At 41.2% G+C, this 20,439-nt stretch overlaps 1 protein-coding gene across 6 annotated transcripts in view; it reads right to left on the reverse strand.

The window, feature by feature from the left end:
* Nucleotides 1-427: 427 nt before the first annotated feature.
* The window catches only part of LOC111158860 (CDC like kinase 4), a 35,092-nt gene continuing 15,080 nt past the window's right edge, over nucleotides 428-20,439 (reverse strand). For 5 of the 6 annotated variants that reach the window (XR_002641384.1, XR_002641382.1, XR_002641383.1 and 2 more), the window contains 8 exons: nucleotides 19,318-19,434; nucleotides 19,061-19,227; nucleotides 18,772-18,866; nucleotides 18,381-18,510; nucleotides 14,910-14,992; nucleotides 11,180-11,259; nucleotides 10,458-10,548; nucleotides 9,702-10,365 (listed from right to left, as the gene is read on the reverse strand). Coding sequence is in view for 2 of the 6 variants with exons in the window: in XM_022521157.1 (XP_022376865.1) it covers nucleotides 10,225-10,365; nucleotides 10,458-10,548; nucleotides 11,180-11,259; nucleotides 14,910-14,992; nucleotides 18,381-18,510; nucleotides 18,772-18,866; nucleotides 19,061-19,227; nucleotides 19,318-19,434 (904 nt within the window). In the remaining 4 variants the exon portion in view is untranslated. Of the gene's footprint in view, nucleotides 439-9,701; nucleotides 10,366-10,457; nucleotides 10,549-11,179; nucleotides 11,260-14,909; nucleotides 14,993-18,380; nucleotides 18,511-18,771; nucleotides 18,867-19,060; nucleotides 19,228-19,317; nucleotides 19,435-20,439 lie in introns of those variants that run through there. The other variant, XR_002641385.1, reaches the window with a different exon arrangement.

Consider the following 20,439-nt stretch of genomic DNA (forward strand, 5'->3'; position numbering starts at 1 on the left):
AACAGACTCTAACTATAGAGAGCAAACTGATGGTTGCTAGAGGGGAGGTGGGTGGGGGGACGGGGGAAACAGGGGATGGGGAGTAAAGGGGGAGGTTGTTGTGATGAACACGGGTGATGTAGGGAAGTGTTGAATCGCTATACAGTACTCCTGAAACTAATATAAAAATGTATATTAATAACTGTAATTTAAATGAAAACCTTAAAAAAAAAAGCCAAGCTCATTGATCCACTAGGCCCTTGCCCTCACCTACTACCTCACTATCTGGAATGCTCTGCTCTCAGATCTTTGAACAGCAAGTTCTTCTTCAGGTCGTTCTCAAATCTCCCTGGCCCCAAAGGACCTTTGCAGGACCCCCACCCTAAGGTAGCTGCACCCACAGCCCCCCTCCAAAGGATTACTGGAGGGATCAGGCCCCTTATTGCTGTTTAAAGTTACCTTTCCGGTAGCAAGACCTTTGTCTTGCTGACCACTGTTTTCTCAAAAAACAGAACAGGACCTGACACATGGCTGATGCTCGGTAAATATTTGTCAAATGAATTAAGGCAAGGCGAAAATAGGTTTGCTGCCTGCAGCTCACTTTAAAGGCCAGAAGAAAATACTCTATGTTGTTTTTGTTAATTGGGGTCCTGGAAGGAACAGACGGCCTCCTGGGACCACAGACCGCCTGACTGTAAAGACCCTTCACAAAGTGGGGCAGTTGAGGGGAAGCCGACAGGGGAGGCTTCAAGAAGCCTCCTGGGGTAGCAACAGTGGGGAGCATTCCCATTCTTGCTGAAGGAATGAGGAGAAGGAGCTCTTGGGGAGACCCTGTGAATGCTTGGAGCTATAAAAAGGTCTGTAAGGGAGGAGCTGTGGACTCTGGTTAAGGGACACTGTGAGTTGGAAAGTGGGGGCTGGGGGGTGGATGGACAGTCTTTCTCTCCTCCTCCTTTGTGGTCTGCTGGGTCTCCTGCCAAACCCACAGGGCAGGGAGCCCAGGTGTTGGAGGGCAAGAGGGGAGCCTGCTAGATGGAAGCAGCTCTGTAAAGGGCGGGAAGAAAAAAAGAGTATCTTCACCACATTAACTTAACATGAATATAGCACTTAGCAAGCTCCATATGGCTATGGCTGTGTCCGAATGGCTAACCTGTCAGCACCAGGTGCCAATCCTCGGGGAGCCCAGCTGGTGGCAAAACAACTATTTTGGACTCCCTCCATCCTGGAAGGGCCAATGGTTTGCTCCTCATGGGGATAGCCAGCTAATCGGCTAGTCTTTCCTCTCTGTAGAGCTTCAAGCCATGACTGCTGTCCTGACAGACGTCCCGGTCCATAGGTATGGAATCCCATACAACATAGCATCAGAACAAGGGATCCACTTGACAGTGGGAGGGAGTCCATGACCATGGAATCCATGGGTCAGATTACATCCTGCACTAGGAGAAACAGCCAGGCTCACGCGACACTGGAACCACCTTCCAAAGGCACAGGAACCAACTCCTAGTATTCAGAGGTAAAATACAGGTGCAATAAAAGTATCCACTGGGGATACATTCCAAGACCCCCAGGGGATGCCCGATGCTGCAGATTGAACTGAACCCTAGGTAAACTCTATTTTTCTCCCATACAGACGTTCCTGTAATAAAGTTTAATTTATAAATTAGGGACCATAAGAGATTAACAATAAAAATAGAACAATTACAACAATATCCTGCAATAAAAGTTGTATGAAGGTGGTCACTCTCAAAATATCTTATTACACGTGCTCACTTTTTTTTTCTTTTTGGGTGATGGTGTGAGATGATAAAATGCTTTTGTGCTGAGAAGAAGTGAGGCGAACGACGTCGGCGTGCTGACGGAGCATTACTTTTGACCTTCCGATGATACCTAAGGAGGATTTTCTTCTTCCAGATGGTAGTTGACTGTGGATCACTGAAACCCCAGAGCAGGAAACTGCAGATAAAGGAGGACTCCTGTACTAGAAGTCTGCAGAGCGGCCTTTCCAGTCGTGTTCCCAATAAAATATGGCGGTAGGAACCAAGGAGCAGAAATGAGAGGAGTCCCACGCCCCCCATGACTCCCTGGGTGGCGGGGTTTGTACTGGCTGTCCTCACCACTGTGGGTCCTGCAGGGTTGCAGACGCTAGTTCTCAAAAGTGTTCCACTCTTGCCAGGGGATACAGCAGGGGTCCATTCAACCACAAGCTACATGCCACCCAGGGCACACTGAAATCTGTGGCTGGGAACCTGACGTCCCTGAGTCATCATTTTGGTGGCGGTGACTGGGCCTGATCAGCAGGAGGAGGTAGGGCTGCTTTTAAACAGTGGGGGCAGGGAGGAAGAGGCCAGATACCTGGTGATGCCTCTTTGCCCCCGTCTAACTGTGAACAGCAGTGGGCAGCCACACAGCCTCATGATTGACAAGGGTACAGACTTTCCAGAACAAAAGGGGCATTATAAAATATTTTATTAAAAAAAGAGAGATTGTTTGGGGGCAGATAGGGTTACTAACCACTGCAGAAGATCATAAGTAATGTTGATTATGAAAAAGTTCCAGGGGCACCTGGGTGGGTCAGTGGGTTAAGCCTCTGCCTTTGGCTTGGGTTGTGATCTTGGGGTCCTGGAATCAAGCCCCGCATCAGGTTCTCTGCTCAGCAAGGAGCCTGCTTCCCCTCCTTCACTCTCTGCCTGCCTCTCTGCCTACTTGTGATCTCTGTCTGTCAAATAAATAAAAATCTTTAAAAATTAAAAAAAAAAAGCAAGAGTACTTACTCATTTTTGTTTAATTACTGCTAAATATGGTTTAAATTATGCTATAAGGCTTAATGGGCTAAGCTAGAGTCCCCAGGGGAGAGGACCGAAAAAATTTTTTGAATAACCAAAGGCTGAAAAACAATTCCAAATATGATAAAAACTATAAACTCACGGATCCAAGAATTTTAAGGAACCCAAGCATAAAGAACATAAAGACAACCACACCACCAAGCATGTCATAATCAAATTGCTTAAAAATAATGGTAAAGAAACAACCTTACAAGCAACTAGAGGAAAAGAGAAAAAGACAGGTAGACTTTCCACTGGAAACAATGCAACCCAAAGTAGAGGGAAACAGTATCTTTTGTCAGGCCAGAATTCTATACCCAGTGCAAGTAGCTTTCAAAAACCAAAGTCTAAACAACTACTTTGATACAAAAGCTAAAAGGATGTATTAACAGTTAGCCCACAATAAAAATAAATGTTAAAGTGATTCAGGTGGAAGGAAAAGTGTGTGTGGGTGGGTGTGACACACAGGGAGAATTTTAGGTAATAAGCCACCAACAGAGGGCACCCGAGTGGCTGAGTCTCTTAAACTGCTGACTCTTGATTTTGGCTCAGGTCATGATCTCAGGGTGGTGAGATCCAGCCCCATGTCTGACTCTGCACTGGTCATGGTGTCGGCTTGAGGTTCCTCTCTCCCTCTGCCCCTCTCTCTGCTCACATAAATGATCTCTCAAATAAAATCTTAAAAAAAAAAAAAAAGATATAGGGAAGAAATTAAGAAATTATGAAATAATAGCTACCATTCACTAGCACTTTATGTAAATTATTTTGTTTAATCTTCACGATCACCCTTGGGAAGTCAGGTATTAGATGCCAGCTCACAGATGAGACTATAGAAGATCTGTACCCTGCCCACCTACCTAGGTAATCCCAGGGTGTGAACCCGGTCTCACTCTGCAGGCAAGCATTGCCATGCCAACCAGATTGGGAGACACACAAAATAAGGTCAATGATTCTGAAGCAATTTTAAAAACATAAAAAAGAAATAGTACAATCTTTTAAAAATTAAATTACTCTACCAATGACACGGGACTGTTCTTGTCATTCATTCAAAGTCGTACCTGCCCATGTTGTCTTCAGTTAAAAGTAAATCCAGCAGCTTTTAAAAGCACTGGATTTTTGGGGCACCTGGGTGGCTCAGTGCGTTAAGCCGCTGCCTTCGGCTCAGGTCATGATCTCAGGGTCCTGGGATTGAGCCCCGCATCGGGCTCTCTGCTCAGCAGGGAGCCTGCTTCCTCCTCTCTCTCTACCTGCCTCTCTGCCTGCTTGTGATCTCTCTCTGTCAAATAAATAAATAAATAAATCTTTAAAAAAAAAAAGCACTGGATTTTTGTAAATTAAAAAACAGAATAAAACAAAACAAATTTGATTTGTATTTCTCATGATTTGTATTTCTCATTGGGAACATTTTCAGTCATGGGGTAAGGGGAGGGGCATGGGAACACCCCCAAATCTACAATTAATCTTTAATTCATCTCATTATATATAACTACTGTTAATAGTATCTGAAAGAATGAGGTCTGTGAGGCTCCCGCCTCAAAGGATATTTTCAGGTTTCAAGCCTTCCTAATTAAATCTATGTCTGTCTTGTGATTATGTATGACTTCCCCCCATCCCCCTAATTGCTACGTTTAAACCAAACTAAAACCAGGAAAGGAGTGAATGTAAGAAAATGCACCTGAATAGTAGACATTCTTGATTGGTAAAAACAAACAAATTTCTTTGAAAATCCTATTCTCCATGACATTTCAGTGAAATGTCGCAACAAAAACTACAGGGGCGCCTGGGTGGCTCAGTGGGTCAAGCCGCTGCCTTCGGCTCAGGTCATGATCTCAGTGTCCTGGGATCGAGCCCCGCATCAGGCTCTGGAGCCTGCTTCCTTCTCTCTCTCTGCCTGCCTCTCTGCCTGCTTGTGATCTCTCTCTGTCAAATAAATAAATAAAATCTTTAATAAAAAAAAAAAACAAAAAAACTACACTTTAAGGGGATCAAAATAGAATTAAAAAAAAAAAAATCTTAGAGGGGGAGGGGCAGAGGGAGAAGGAGAGAGAATCCAAGCAGACTCCCCACAAAGAACAGAGTCCAACACGAGTCTCGATCTCACGACCCTGAGATCATGACCTGAGCCAAAAACCAAGAGTCAGGCACTTAACTCACTGAACCACCCAGGCACCCCTCAAAATAGAATTCTTGATGGTTTAGTAATTTCTGGTGCCATAAAGAACAATTAGCTAGGAAAAAAAAAGTTATCTGGGTTAAAATGTTTACAGAAAACAAAGTAACTGCTTTTTATTACTGGGACACTAAATGCCAGGTAATCTGCCAGATGCTTGTAATCACCCAATATTATTGATATTACCCCTAAGAAATTCCAAGTAACAAAGTAAAGTTACTTTAAATCATATGCTCCCCCAACACAGAGAAGAAGGGACTGACTTTGGAACCATGCTGTTAAGAAGTCTGAGCTCTTCTCAGTCGAGCTCTTCTCAGTCGTTAAGCGTCTGCCTTTGGCTCGGGTCATGATCCCAGGGTCCTGGGATCGAGCCCCACATCGGGCTCCCTGCTCAGCAGGAAGCCTGCTTCTCCCTCTCCCACTCCCCTGCTTGTGTTCCCTCTCTCACTGTCTCTCTCTCACTGTCAAATAAATAAATAAAATCTTTAAAAAAAAAAAAAAAGTCTGAGCTCTTTCAATTCACTGAACTCTTACCCCCAAGGAATTAGCTGATAGGTGAGAAATGGACACAAAGGGCTGGAAGCTTCTTTACATTATGGTATTTCAACCTGGAGGCTTGATTAGAGCTAGGTCTACCCAATGGTTTTAACCTCCACTGAGGATTGCTGCCTGGATCCATTATTTCATTAACAGTTGCAACATACTGCCTTTCTAACATCCCTTCTCTGTTTATTAGAAGGAATTCTATTTTTTAGACTCAAAATGGATGAAAGACCTCAATGTGAGACAGAAATCCATCAAAATCCTTCAGAACACAGGCAGCAACCTCTTCGACCTCAGCTGCAACAAATTCTTCCTAAAAACATCGCCAAAGGCAAGGGAAGCAAGGGCAAAATGAACTATTGGGACTCCCATCAAGATCAAAAGCTTTTGCACAGCAAAGGAAACAGTCAACAAAACCAAAAGACAACTGACAGAATGGGAGAAAATATTTGCAAACGACATATCAGATAAAGGGCTAGTATCCAAAATCTGTGAAGAATTTACCAAACTCAACACCCAAAGAACAATCCAATCAAGAACTGGGCAGAGACAAACTTTAAAAACAGACTCAGCATCAGATAAGGAATTATTTTGTTAGGATAATGGCAGGGTATTTTTTAAAACTCCGTTAAAAGGTAAACAAATATGGGTGAAATGATATGGTATCTGGCATTTGTACACAAATATGATAGGAAAATAGGTTGAGGAAGAGACAAAACAAAATTTGCCAAGTGTTTTGAACCTGGGCTGTTTAAGTATTTAGAGGTTCATCATTCTGTTGCATTATATATATATATATTTTAAGGTTTTGACAAATTGAGAGAAAGAGGGAGAGCACAAGCAGGGGGAGTGGCAGACAGGGAGGGAGAAGCAGATACCCCCTTGAGCAAGGAGCCCGAAAAGACTTGATCCTAGGATCCTGAGATATGACCTGAGCCAAAGGCAGACATTTAACTGACTGTGAGCCACCCAGGCGCCCCACTGCATTCTATTTTTAAAAATTAACTTACCAATATAGAAGTAGTCAGCTTCCCCACATGACTCAAATTAAGTGTATTCACATCACCTATATCCAAGTCTGGATTGACCAAATTGTAAAATGAACCTGTCCTTGACTTTACATTCCCTCTACCTAAAAAAATAAAACAAAACCAATTAATCAACCAAACAAAACTTGAGCTTAGGGATTTAGCTGGAGACAGAAAAAAAAAAATCAATTCTTAAGAATTAAAAATTGTTTTGGCCTATTTATTTACAAACATTCGATCTACTAAGCCAATTACTGACACTGCTCTTGGTGCTGTTATTTGAAATAAATCCTTCTGACCATATTTGAAAAGGTAGCTTGTTAAGAAGTACTGGATGTTTCCATTTAAAATACTTCATCTGTATAAAGTTTTATGGGAATCACAAACTTCAAATTGGGAAGGATTTAAAATGTCAGTGCACCTTCCTGACGAAGTTTTGTCTTCATTCATTTCCTCATGTCAAGATGAGCTTTAGGTACTGGTATGTGCCTACCTACTTAAAACATAATTTTAAATTCAAATGACCATACCATTTTAACCACTTTGATGGCCGAAGCTACCTATCGACTGTAGTGAAGAAACATGTGAAGGTGGAATCCAAGTAGTAAAACTCTCTATTAACCATTACTTTCCATTTCATCACAGCTCATTTCGCAGTAGAGCTATGAACAAGAATCGAACTGATGGAGTTTTGGACCAATGACGTGTGCTTTCACAGAAAAGTGGAATCAGGGAAACTTGAGAGTTAAGTCTCAACTCAGCCATGACCGAAGAGACTTGGCCAAATCATTTCCAATTTCTACAGCATCTAGCTCTTTGACATTATTCGGAGGAATAGTTTTCAATTTTATGAACTATAAAACTTCACAGGATAATTTGCTGCCAGGTGAGTAATAGCCGGTGTCAATTTTATTTACCTGCTCTGAACATTCTGATGAATGAGAACACCTGAGAGAGAAGCAGGAGCTGAAAACACTGCAACCACCTACTCAGCTGCACTTTAAAAAATGCCTCATAAAAACCTAACTTTCAAAATGGACCAGACTGAAATGTACTAACTGAGCCCATAAATTTCCTAGCAGCAGACATAGGCAGGCTTGGATTACCTGTCTTGGTGATGATTTTTTGGACCTGACACCAAAAGCGAGGGCAACAAAAACAATCATGAACAAGTAGGACTTCATCAAACTAAAAAGCCTCTGCGGAGCAAAGGACGTCATCTGCAAAAGCCCTGGTAACCAGAGGTTCCTCAAAAAGTTAAAAAAACAGAGCTAGGGACGCCTGGGTGGCTCAGTTGGTTAAGCAGCTGCCTTCAGCTCAGGTCATGATCCTAGCGTCCTGGGATTGAGTCCCACATCAGGCTCCTTGCTCGGCGGGGAGCCTGCTTCTCCCTCTGCCTCTGCCTGCCATTCTGTCTGCCTGTGCTCGCTCGCTCTCCCTCACTCTCTGACAAATAAACAAAATAAAATAAATAAAAGTAATAAAATTAAAAAAAAAAAAACAAAAAACCAGAGCTACCCTACAACCCAGCAACTGCACCGCTAGGCCTTTACCCAAAGGATACAAAAAACTGACTTGAAGGGATGGATACATGCACCCCTGTTTCTAGCAGCATTATCAACAGGAGCCAAACTATGGTAGAGCGCGCTATTGTCCACCAATGGATGAACGCATAAAGCAGATGTGGTATATGGATCTGACAGAGTATTACTCAGCCACCAAAACGATAAAATCTTGTCATTTGCAGCAACATGGATGGAGCTCAAGTACAATGCTAAAGTCAGAGGAAGACAAATATATGGTTTCATTCATACGAGGGATTTAAGAAGCTAAACATAGGACAACCAAGAAACCAGAGGCAAACCAAGAAACAGACTAGATGACAGAGAACACACTGCTGGTTACCGGGGCGGGGGTGGGGTGATTAGGTGAGAAACAGGTGACAGGAACTAAGGAGGCCACTGGCTGCGATGAGGACCTGAGCATCGGGTGTTGTATGGATGCAAGGAATTGCAGAATTCTACACTTGAAACTAGTACTATACTGTATGTTAACTGGAATTCAAATAAAAGCTTGGAACAAAAAACACTTTGTCACAACATACAGTTCAACTATTAAGAGGGCAGCTACTGTATGTGGACTGCATCAGAGGCCCACGATTAATTTATGCTGTGCTTCTGAGGCAGAATTTCAGCTTTCTTAAATTCCTAGTCAACTTCAAGAACAGGAGCCTTGGGGCACCTGGGTGGCTCAGTTGGTTAAGCGACTGCCTTCGACTCGGGTCATGATCCCAGGGTCTTGGGAATGAGCCCCGTATCGGGGTCCTTACTTAGCAGGGAGCCTGCTTCTCCCTCTCCCTGCTACTCTGCCAGCTTGTGCTCTGTGTCAAGTAACTAAATAAAATTAAAAAAAAAAAAAAAAAAAAGAACAGGAGCCTTGTTATATTGGCAAATGCCTCCGGTGAATAACAGAGGGGAACCCAGCCTGGTTTCACTGTTTGTCATACAAGAAAATCCCGTGAGTTCTATGTTTAAAACGTAAGCCAAACAACTCAAATCTTTGTATAATGCACTTACAAAAATGGCAGTATTTTTGACAAAAAAAAAACAACACACAAAAACCTGTACCTGAATAATCAGTTATGGTTTTTACACCAAAAAAGAATTTCTACCTGGCAGTTCTTCTTACTAAATTAAGTAACACTTACCATGTAGTTTCTACTGTGAAGACAGGTAACTAAGAAAAAATTCCTATAGGCAGACAAAAAGTTTCTCGTGTTAGCCAATTATGGTCTGGAATATTCAGCAGAGGTTTCTTCCCAGGTGTTTTCCAAGCAAATAGTTCTGCTCCACTAGAGATGTAACAGAAATCTAAACTGCTTCATGACCTTAATTGTCATAGGCTGAGGCTCAAGTATTTACTTATTACTTCATGTGATGTGGAAACTGATGTTCCATGATTTCAAAACTCCTCCACGTGGAATTAAAAATTAAATCCTCAGGCATCAGAATTCCTATTTGTTTGTGACCTGCCAGTCAGACTTGAATGTTAAATGAAGACTGTATGTGGTTTTATCAAACAACCTGTCACGATGGACCAACTAGAGGCCTTTCCACGAGCGCTACATATCATCACTGACATCACTCACTGAAGACAGAACACAATTCTTAAAATTTAATGAAATTCCAAGAGTAAACATTTTCCTATGGGTTTTGGTTTCCAATACCTGCCTATTGGGAATTAATACTTATTACCTGTTCAACAATTACAGAAAAAAAAATTACGAAAAGTTTTGAATTTGAGGTATATAAAGAATATTCATTAAGAATAAAGTAGTCAAGATTGCCTTTTACTCAAAAAAATCACTTCAAAGAGTTGACCTCCATGTACAAAAGACAAGATCAATCACATTTATCACTGGACACAAAGAATATTCCAAAGATTTTTTAAAATGGTAATTTCAAAAAGGAAAATTAATTTTAACTTTTATAGTTCATTCGTTATCAAGACCATACTTGCTTAACAAGGTAATTATACTATTGATACAAAACATACAGTATTTACACTTAACTGTACAAAATAATTTAATGTTTACAAAAATATTAGAATGTTTAGAGTTGACTGACACAGTCTTAAGTAATCTCTTCTAGAGAAGTATATAGTAAGACCACTGATTTCCATTTCATTTCTTGTTTAATAAGTCAAAGAAAGGATGCTGCAAGGCTTCGTCCAAGGTGATTCTTTTCACTGGGTCGTATTCTAACATTCTTCGTACCAGGTCAAATAGTTTCTCATGTTCTTCATCATGACAAAGCATAAATTCCTGGGGGGAAAAAACGTCCGTTTAAGAAAGAGATTTAAAAATAGTTTTTTAAAAACATTTTTTAAAACCACCTTGTATCTTTTCTCTTTTACCTTTAATGGTTTGCAGCGTCTCCTAACATATCGGCCAGCGGAACTGTGTTCATCCCAGTCTAGCTGGTTATGGTGAAAATACTTGCGTTTTCTATGAGAAAAAGCCTAGGTCAGTAAAAATAACTGAAGAGCCACATGTTTACCCTGCCCCCACTGGAACAGATGGGAGCATGGATGGCTCTGTAGACACACATACACATGCATACAATTTTTTCAAATCTCAGCAGTTACAGATCAGATACTTCATGGTGCCATCTTCCTCACTCTTGCACCCTCAGGGGTTTCAGCGGCCTACCTAAGTGGCTCATGAGTACCATACATAGACCAGCGTCGGCCTCCGGATCCAGTCCTCTGAGTTCAGATTTCACTAGATCTGGGAAGCCGTGACGAAGTTCTGTTTGCAAACCACTCTAGCATCTTGTCCAAAGGCAGACATCTAGCTAGCAGGAGTCCGGAATACAAACAGATCGAGAGGACTCCAAGATCAAGCTCTTTTTACTATTCTCTGTATTATGTTTTTATCAAGTTAGGAAAACATTTATGCAAAGGTTAACCTGAATGTAAAAAACACCACCTTTGTTTACTAGATCACGAGGTAAATACTGCATTACTTTAAAAATCTGACTGTCTGGGGGAAAAGAATCCAAATCTGAAGTCCTTGGGATAAGCACTGAGACCAAAGTTGGGTTCTCTGTAGTCTGAACACAGGGCACTACACGTACCTTGTTTTCTGAATCATGTGTGTTGGTATGGGTCCTAGTATTCGTTCCATCATTGCGAGGTGCTCTTTACTATCATGAGTCTAAAACACATAAGAAAAACGAATTTAGCACTTCCTCTTGTGCTACATGCACAATAAAGGAAAATACAAGAAAACAGCACTGACACAAAGGGCTAGATTAGACAGCTGCATGGCAGATATTACACTCTACTTCAAAGATGGAACAATACTGAGTGAGCCGTATTCTCCGTGGAAACCTGTAAAACCGAAGTCTTTCTGATACCCAACAGTAAGGTTCTGTATAGCAGAAGACATGGAATTTAATGTGAAACTGAACCTTTTCCTTACTTATTTTTTTTTTATTTTATTTAATTTATTTATTTGACAGAGAGAGATCACAAGTAGACAGAGAGGCAGGCAGAGAGAGAGAGAGGAGGAAGCAGGCTCCCTGCCGAGCAGAGAGCCCGATGCGGGACTGGATCCCAGGACCCTGAGATCATGACCTGAGCCGAAGGCAGCGGCTTAACCCACTGAGCCACCCAGGCGCCCCTCCTTACTTATTTTCAATTCATGCACTGTTTGCTGAAAAGCGACTAAGACAGAGTACCAGAAAACTGGTCTCCTCACTTACTCAGCTGCTGACCCCAAACTGGCCTCCACTCACCAGTGAAAAGCAACATGTTAACATCTACTCTTTTCAGGCAATAAAAATCCAGGGCCAGTAATTCTCACAACAATCCTGAGCTCCGTATATGGGAATGTGCGTGTCCAAGAAGCTGAGATACTAGCTCGCAAATGAGGAAAGGTGAATTATGGACCTAAGTCAAAACTCTTATTACTAAGTCACATAGGAGCAGAGCTCTGGCTGAAGGAGAGACACCCGCACACTTACAGCTGAGATGGTGAGCTCTCCGATGAGAGTCCAACAAACTTTTGTGAAGGTCCAAACATAAGTATTTTAGGCCTAGCTGGCCACAAATGGTCTCTGTCACATATTCTTTTTTTTAAAGCAGGCATCAGGCAGGGTATCATTTGCCAACTCTCAGTCTGAAGAGCAGAGGCTATGGGTAATGCTTTTTAAAATCTATCAACTACTGTTCCTAGCACCCCACCTCCACCACGTGGAGTCCCAAATCCATGACAGGAGCAGGTAATACTAGCTCCACACTTTTATCTTTATGTTTCTAGAATACCACAAGCCGGGGGGTGGGGGAGAATGGGGGGGAGGGAATACCACAAGAGAGTCTAAAAGGTCATCTGGCATCTTAGACCTTAATCACCAGCCTGCAGTGAACTGTTCCTTTTTCAGAATCATAGATACCAGCCGGTATTTTCTGATACCTTGTTTTTAACTGTTGTGGCTTGCTGAATCAAAGCAGCTCATTTGATACAAGTTCAGAGTCATTTCCTTCTAGAATTAACTCATCTTTCTTGGCTTGAGAGATACTGAACCCTCAACACCTAGCCTCATCCAAACCCTTCTGGTGTATTTTCACCCAAGAAATGTCATATTCAACAAGAAAACCATGCTCCTGAACACTGGTGGGGAAATGAGCACACACAGACCTCATCTTGTAATGGAAGCCCAGTGTAACACCCTTGCTCATGTTCTACAAAGAACTACAGACAGGAAAGAACTGGCTACAGTTAAGGACATTTCCCCACCATTTGTCAACCTGGCGCCGTCTCCTTCTTTCCAAGGAGACCAAGTTCTACACTGATGTAACTGAAGTCCCTTTGCTGGGTTCCTCTGGGGCTCTTTGCAGTAATAGCACATCCCTTCAGAGTGATTGCTCAGAACAGTCTTCATTCTTGCAACAGATGTGGCAAAAAGCTAGCTCCACATTTAAAAAAGAATTCCTTAGTTTAAGACTATTTTGGAGTGTGGAACTTAAAACAGAAAACATGTATCCTCAAGTGTTAATGATTTGCACTTAAGACCTCAGAGTGATTTACACTCACAAATCATGGGAAGCAACTTTTATAGGTATCAGAATGAAGGTGGCAAACCGTCCGCTCAACTTTTTCTGACCCTCAGCTTACCGCCACAAACCAGATACACCACCTCCAAAAACTCACTCGTGACCATGGTTCTAGATCTCAAACTTGTCTATAAATTCAGGGTACTTTTAACAGGATTGCAGGGGATTAGCAACAGGAGAAGGCTGGTGACAGGCCCCACAAGGAGAGACACACATTCTACCACAGCCACCACCTAGTGACTCTGAACTCCTCACACTTCCCCTTCACCCTGCATTGCCCCTGACTTCAAGTCATCCTCAACAGGAAGCAGAATGTGCCCAACCGGCACCCCCATCACTCCCAAAACAGATCACAACACTTCGATCACACTACAACCCTACTGAAACTTCGTCAATGCTTACACAACTTAAAGCTTCTAGAAGACGGTTAAATTTCAGATGTAAGAAGAATTATGACAGAAGAAAGCAGGGACTTAAATAAGGTTTCCTGCTTTGTTTTGCCAAGTAAGGATTTTAATTAAAAAAACAAAAACAAAAACAAAAAACTGCCAACAACTATTATCATCACTCCTTAAAAGGGACATTTTAGTACCAAAAACAAACAAAAAACCTGGAGGAATAATCTCCAAATAAATGCCAGAATGACAAACTCACAAAATCATTTTCACTTTGGATTGGTCTAATATTCTGGATAACACTAACTTCCAGGAAATAAGTACCTTTCTATCCAAACAGGTCCATTAGTGAGTCGCTGCATCATTTTCCCACTTATGCAAGATTCTGACAGCACTGTTTACAACTCCCCAACCAGAGTATGTTCTTTTTTTTTTTTTCTTTTTAAAGATTTTATTTATTTGACAGAGAGAGAGATCACAAGCAGGGAGGGAGGCAGGCAGAGAGAGGAGGAAGCAGGCTCTCCGCAAAGCAGAGAGCCCTATGCGGGGCTCGATCCCAGGACGCTGGGATCATGACCTGAGCCGAAGGCAGAGGCTTTAACCCACTGAGCCACCCAGGCGCCCCCAGAATACGTTCTTTTATGCCTCCACACATTTATGGGTCCAGCTTCCTCTTCCTGAGCTGACCTCCACGTTTTCTGGTTTTCTGACAAAGCCCTCATCTTCCTTCTAGCGCTGGCTTAAACTCCCACACCTCCTCAGTGACACCTTTTCAGAGGAATCGAACTGTCCATCTTTCCTGGGTTCCCACTACACTTTCCACATTGTTCCATGAGAGCAAATACACCACACTGTATTGTAAGCTCTCCCATGTCTATCTTTTGCACGACTTCCTTGAGGACAGAGATGTTGTCTTTTCATCTTTATACACCTAAGTGCCTTGAAATGTGCCTAGGGGGTCACAGATGCTTAATACAAACATCTCAAATACAACTTATTCTTCCTGAATCACTTTATAAAAAGAACCAAGTGACTTGGTCATGGCCACGCTGACAGTCAACATAACCAGAATGGAATTAAAGCCGGCCACAATAACACTAAAACAAACTTATGCAGGAACTCAATAAAAAAATGGAAACACAAGACAATATGAACTCCAATCACATGCAAAACGCACTACGACCATTCACTAAGAGCAGTTCCCCCAATTCTGGTTTTAGAGAAGAATGACCATTTTCCATATGTAAATTTTAACCTTAAGAAGAACACTACAGCAACTTGTCAATATGGAGGCCTAAATTTTCATATGCCTTTAACACTGAGAATTATGAAATGCTATTTATTAAATACATACCTGAAAGACTGTGAAACCAAGGTAATATTCAATAAGAATGCAACCTATGCTCCAAACATCACAAGGCTGGGACCAACCTAAAGCTGTAAAAACAAAAACACATACTTGTTTTGTTTTTAATTAATCTGACAGAGAGAGAGAGAGAGAGAGAGAGAGAGAGACAGACAGCACACACATAAGTAGAGGAAGCAGCAGACTCCCTGCTGAGCAGGGAGCCTGACGCGGAGCTGGGTCCCAGGACCCCAGGACCACCACCTGAGCCGAAGGCAGATGCTCAACTGACGGAGCACCCAGGTGCCCCCCAAAACCCAACACTTGTATATGCAACAATTTTTAATTGCCAATGCCCTACAGCCTTCCCTGTATGGGGGCCCTTTTCACCTAGCCCATTTGGGAGAACAGGACAGTAAACTTAGGGTTTACATTTTCAGTTTTATATAAAATGTTCAGTTTTATATAAAATTCAGTATGTTCTCATAATTCTCCATATCCTTACAACAAGTCAGTGCTTTAATCTGGGGGTGGGGGCATTTTATGTAAAATAAGAAAACGGCTAGCAAGTATTTTCCACAGCTAACTACCGATTTGTACAAATACTCCATCAACTCTGAACCGCATGCAATGGGGAGCACGGTTATACCCAGTTCATGGTTGCTCCAGGAAAATTTACATTTTTATAGCAAATATAGGTTGACAATCATCCTCAAAATGTAATTACTAACCATTTATTATCAGCTTAAAGGCAGAGTTTATTTCTTGCATTAGAAAAATACCACAATTTTACATAAATTATATAAAGATTGTAATGGTATTGTAAGCAGTTTCACTATAAGCAGAATTATAGAGCCATTTACAGTTCACAGGATCTACTTATTCTACTTATATATGTACTTTTTAGGTTATCGGTACGTGATTTCACATATACTTTCTCTTTCACGATTCTCAATGGCAGTACCATTCAGGAAAAAATAAAATACCTAGTCTTCTTAAGCCTACTTAATTGGAAAGGAGAAAAAAAGTAAACCGTACAGATATTTTCAACTTCTAAAGATCAAGTACTTAATAAAATAATAATGTATAAATAAAACCTACTGTAAAAGACATCCCAATTACTTTCAGTAACGAAAAGCACATTCAAAAACTTCACTATGACTTAGTCATTTTATTTACTTGTATCTTAATTTAGTCATTTTCGTTAATGCTCACAATGCCTACCATCTGAACAAATGGGTAACAAATGGATTCTACCTACAGTGACACATAAAAAAATCTGCAAATGATAGATCTTAGACCTAAAATGAAGGTTTTCTTCTCCAGCCACTCCCATCTTCTAAAGCAGCTTTGTTCCCAGATGACCATAACCTTCTGCCACACACTGTTCTAAACCATCCCATTCTCTGGGAAGTCAGCGCTCGGACTCTTTGGGATTTCCCACCATTCACGTCTACCTACCTCTCTCAGCCTCATCCATTTACTACCAACGTGCAAGGCAGGCGACCAACTGCCCTCCTCAATGGCAGCCCTTGATTTCATCTTCCTCTTCAACCTAATTCTGCCTCAATCCTCAGGATCAGTAATCCAGAAACACAAAGGGCCCTTCTAATTGCCCAATCTGCTGACTTCTTTTCCTCAAGGGCAATAACCCCAATTCCGGATTTATAGCAGCTATCTAGTATAGCCATACTTGGAACTGTGTTACAGTCATTCTTAAAAATTATTTTATTTATCCAATCTAGGAGGCTGTTAACAGAAAGACACACAACTATTTTATGTACTAATAACAAAAAAAATGCCAGTTACTTTGTATTGTGTGTGGGGGGGGTAATCTGCATCTTAAAATTGACAACATAGGAAGTCGTATCCTTTCAAGATCTGAAAATAGCTCTCTGTCCATAGACTCTTCCCATACTTCTTTTGCCCTCACTCAAGCCTTTAGTCCTCAACCATGAATACACTTTCTAAACTACTGCAACACAATAGGTCCTTGCAGACCATACTAAGCAGAAATCCTATTATCATCCATTTCAAAGAAAAGTTCAGGACCTGTGCTATCCAACACGGAAGCCACCAGCTAATATGAGGCTATTTACAGCTAACATTTAAACTAATATAAAATTTGAAATACAGTGTCTCAGTCACACTACCTACACTCCAAGTATGCAGTAGTCCACATGTGGTGAACAGCTACCATACTGGACACTGCAGATACAGAACATTTCCACAGAAACATGGAAAGTTCTACTGGCCAGCACTGCATAATACTCTCAATTTCCTTATGCTTTTAGCAATCCTCCGCTCCCAAGTAAAATTGTTAGTTTGTTTTCCTACTCTTATTCTGAACTACCAACTCCTGTTGCACAAAAAAAGGTGAAAAGTACAAACGGACTCTGCAAAAATGTTCTATCCAACCTCAGTTGGACCTTTTTGCTAACAAGCCTATTCCATGTAACCATGTCTCAAGAGCACCTGATCTGAACTTCCTCCCATGGTCTCTGAACCCCCTACCTCCTCTCCGACACTTCTCCACTTTATTAACAAGACCTGGTCTCTGACATTTTGAGGTGCAAGATACGCACTCCCTTACTGAAGTCCCTCTATTTTTAAAACTCGGTACCTTAAAGTAATTTTCTTCTTTAATCTTTCTCAAGTCAAGGATTATCAAACTGCTCCTCTTAGACTGGCCCCTCTTTCTTCTTGACCTCCACCTGCCCTTTACCTACATGTCTGCCAACCAGACCTTTAGCATTTCTACAGCACCATGCTATTGTAACATGAAAACTGGTACCCCCCCCATCACTTCACACTGCTGTGACATACTTTGTCACTAGAACTTGGCCTTTTATGATCTCGTGTGGTTAACTTGCTTAAAAAATAATCACTTGGGGGGCACCTGGGTGGCTCAGTGGGTTAAAGCCTCTGCCTTTGGCTCAGGTCATAATCTCAAGGTCCTGGAATCGAGCCCCGCATCGGGCCCTCTGCTCGGCGGGAAGCCTGCTTCTCCCTCTCTCTCTGCCTGCCTTTTTGCCTACTTGTGATCTCTGTCCGTCAAATAAATAAATAAATAAATCTTTAAAAAAAAAAATCACTTGGGGGGCACCTGGGTGGCTCAGTTAAGCATCCAACTCTTGATTTCAGCTCAGGTCTTGATCTCAGGGATGTGAGTTCAAGCCCTGCTCTGGGCTCCATGCTGGGCATGGAGCAGAACATGCACACATACATAAATTTAAAAAGTAAAAATTAAAAACAACAACAAAAACCAACCACCTAGAATGTCTTTACAGATGGTATCACATTTTTCCCGTTCAGGAAAAGTATTTGTAGCCATGTCCAGACAGTTTTTCTTAGGACAGATAATCTATTTTCTGTACACTAAGAAAACCACACCCATCCCTCTACCTGTCCCCTAACAAAAGATGTGGAGGAAAAAAAAATCTCTTAATTATAGTATCAGGAAGGATGGTGTCCACTGACCCAGAATGACCTCTGGAGCTCTGTAATGCCGTGTAGATACCAAAGTACTATGATGTTCATCATCATACGTTGCACTTCCAAAGTCAACAACCTTGATATCTGTGTTTTTCAATGTGCGTTCATCACGTTTCTAGAAAGAAACAGTTGAGTCAACATGAAGATCAGTAAAGACACAAAATACTTTACAGCACTTCAAAAGGCATGCACATGAATTAACTTTTTGATTTTCAACATAACTCCATGAGAAAGGTAAAGAAGGATTATCCTTTTTTGGTTAAATATCAGGATATAACCAGCCTCAGAAGTGAAAATAAAAGTTCCTCATCCAAGATCACCAAAACAAATTAATTTTAAAAACCACCACCAAAATTAAAATAAAACTGTAACTTACCATTTTAGAATTATATTTGACTACATAGTCAGACTTCACAAATAAAATATTTTCAGGCTTCAGATCTGTATGGGTTAACTTATTATGATGCAAAACTACAAGAGAACAAAAAGACATTATTAGTTTCACTTAAGTATTTCATCTGTATTGGGGGACATATAAGATTAATAGTGGTATAGGAATTTCATCTTTACCTATAACGTGTATTTTTAGTAACAATGTTTTGACATGTTGCTTGTACAATGAAAACTTAATTTTCTGGTGTTTAAAATTTATCAAGTATACTTACAATTTATAGACTGGCAGATCTGATACGCCATCTGCCTGATGTGGTCAATTTGAAATGGTAGAAAGCTATTTTCTTTAATGAAATCATAGGTACTAAGTCCCAGCAGTTCAAACACAATACAAACATGACCATGATGATCAAACCATTCTAGCATCTGGACACATCGGCTAAAACAGATCAAAATAAAAACAAGTCAGTTCACAGAATTCTGGTTATTTTAGGCAACAGGAGAGATCACAGTTCAAGTTCATACTTACAAGACACTATTGGGATCAGTACTATTTAAATGCTCCAATACTTGGATTTCTGAACGAGCTGCTTCACGGTATCGACCTACATTTTTTACAATTTTCACTGCTACATGCATGCCATCCCTTAAAAACAAAATTAAGATGAAAACCATTTATATATAGAAGCAGGATGAAGACGTGTCCTCTAAAGCATAATCTTACTGAGTATCAATTACTCTGTTATTGTTCTAAAAGTCTTTCAGGACACCTTATATCCAATTCCATATTACATCCTTTCAAAACAACCTGACAAAACACAATTTCTATCAAGCAATTAATTCCTTAATACTCAAAAATTTTAATGTTTTCAGAATTTTACATTTACCTAGACTTCATACAAAAGTTAAAAAAAAATAAAAATAAAACCTCAAATAGAACATGCTACTGCTAAAAGCATATGCTCAGACCCACCCTGTGCCAGAAGGCGCACAGGTGTTAGTGACGAAGACAAGGCTTGTCCCTATGCTCCTCAGTCAAATGGAAAAAACAGACAGATGAACAACTTACAAGGTCAGAAGTGCTTCGTATGAGCTACTACACAGCGAAGAGATGGGCGAGCCTAACAATTAGGGGGCTAAGGGAGGCTCAAACTTATTCAGAGAAGAAGCTGACACATGACTGAGCCCTGAAAAACAGCTACCAGTCTTTAAGATTTGGGAGAAAAAGTGAACATGTTCAAACAAAGGACAGACCACCAGTAAGTCATGAAGCCAGGAAAATGTTTACTATATTCACTGACTCAAGTGAAGAGAAACAGCTAGTGTGGGGCACAAGCTTTAGATCAGGGTATCTGTAATACTTTCTAAAACGTATCAAGTGGGGCGCCTGGGTGGCTCAGTGGATTAAAGCCTCTGCCTTCAGCTCAGGTCATAATCTCAGAGTCCTGGGATCGAGCCCTGCATCGGGCTCTCTGCTTGGTGGGGAGCCTGCTTCCTCCTCTCTCTCTCTCTCTGCCTACTTGTGATCTCTGTCTGTCAAATACATAAATAAAATCTTTTTAAAAAAATGTAAATAGGGGCGCCTGGGTGGCTCAGTGGGTTAAGCCTCTGCCTTCGGCTCAGGTCATGATCTCAGGGTCCTGGGATCGAG

The sequence above is a fragment of the Enhydra lutris genome, unplaced genomic scaffold (assembly GCF_002288905.1).
Source record: "Enhydra lutris kenyoni isolate GAN:26980312 unplaced genomic scaffold, ASM228890v2 scaffoldscaffold64, whole genome shotgun sequence".
Classification (NCBI taxonomy): Eukaryota; Metazoa; Chordata; class Mammalia; order Carnivora; family Mustelidae; genus Enhydra; species Enhydra lutris.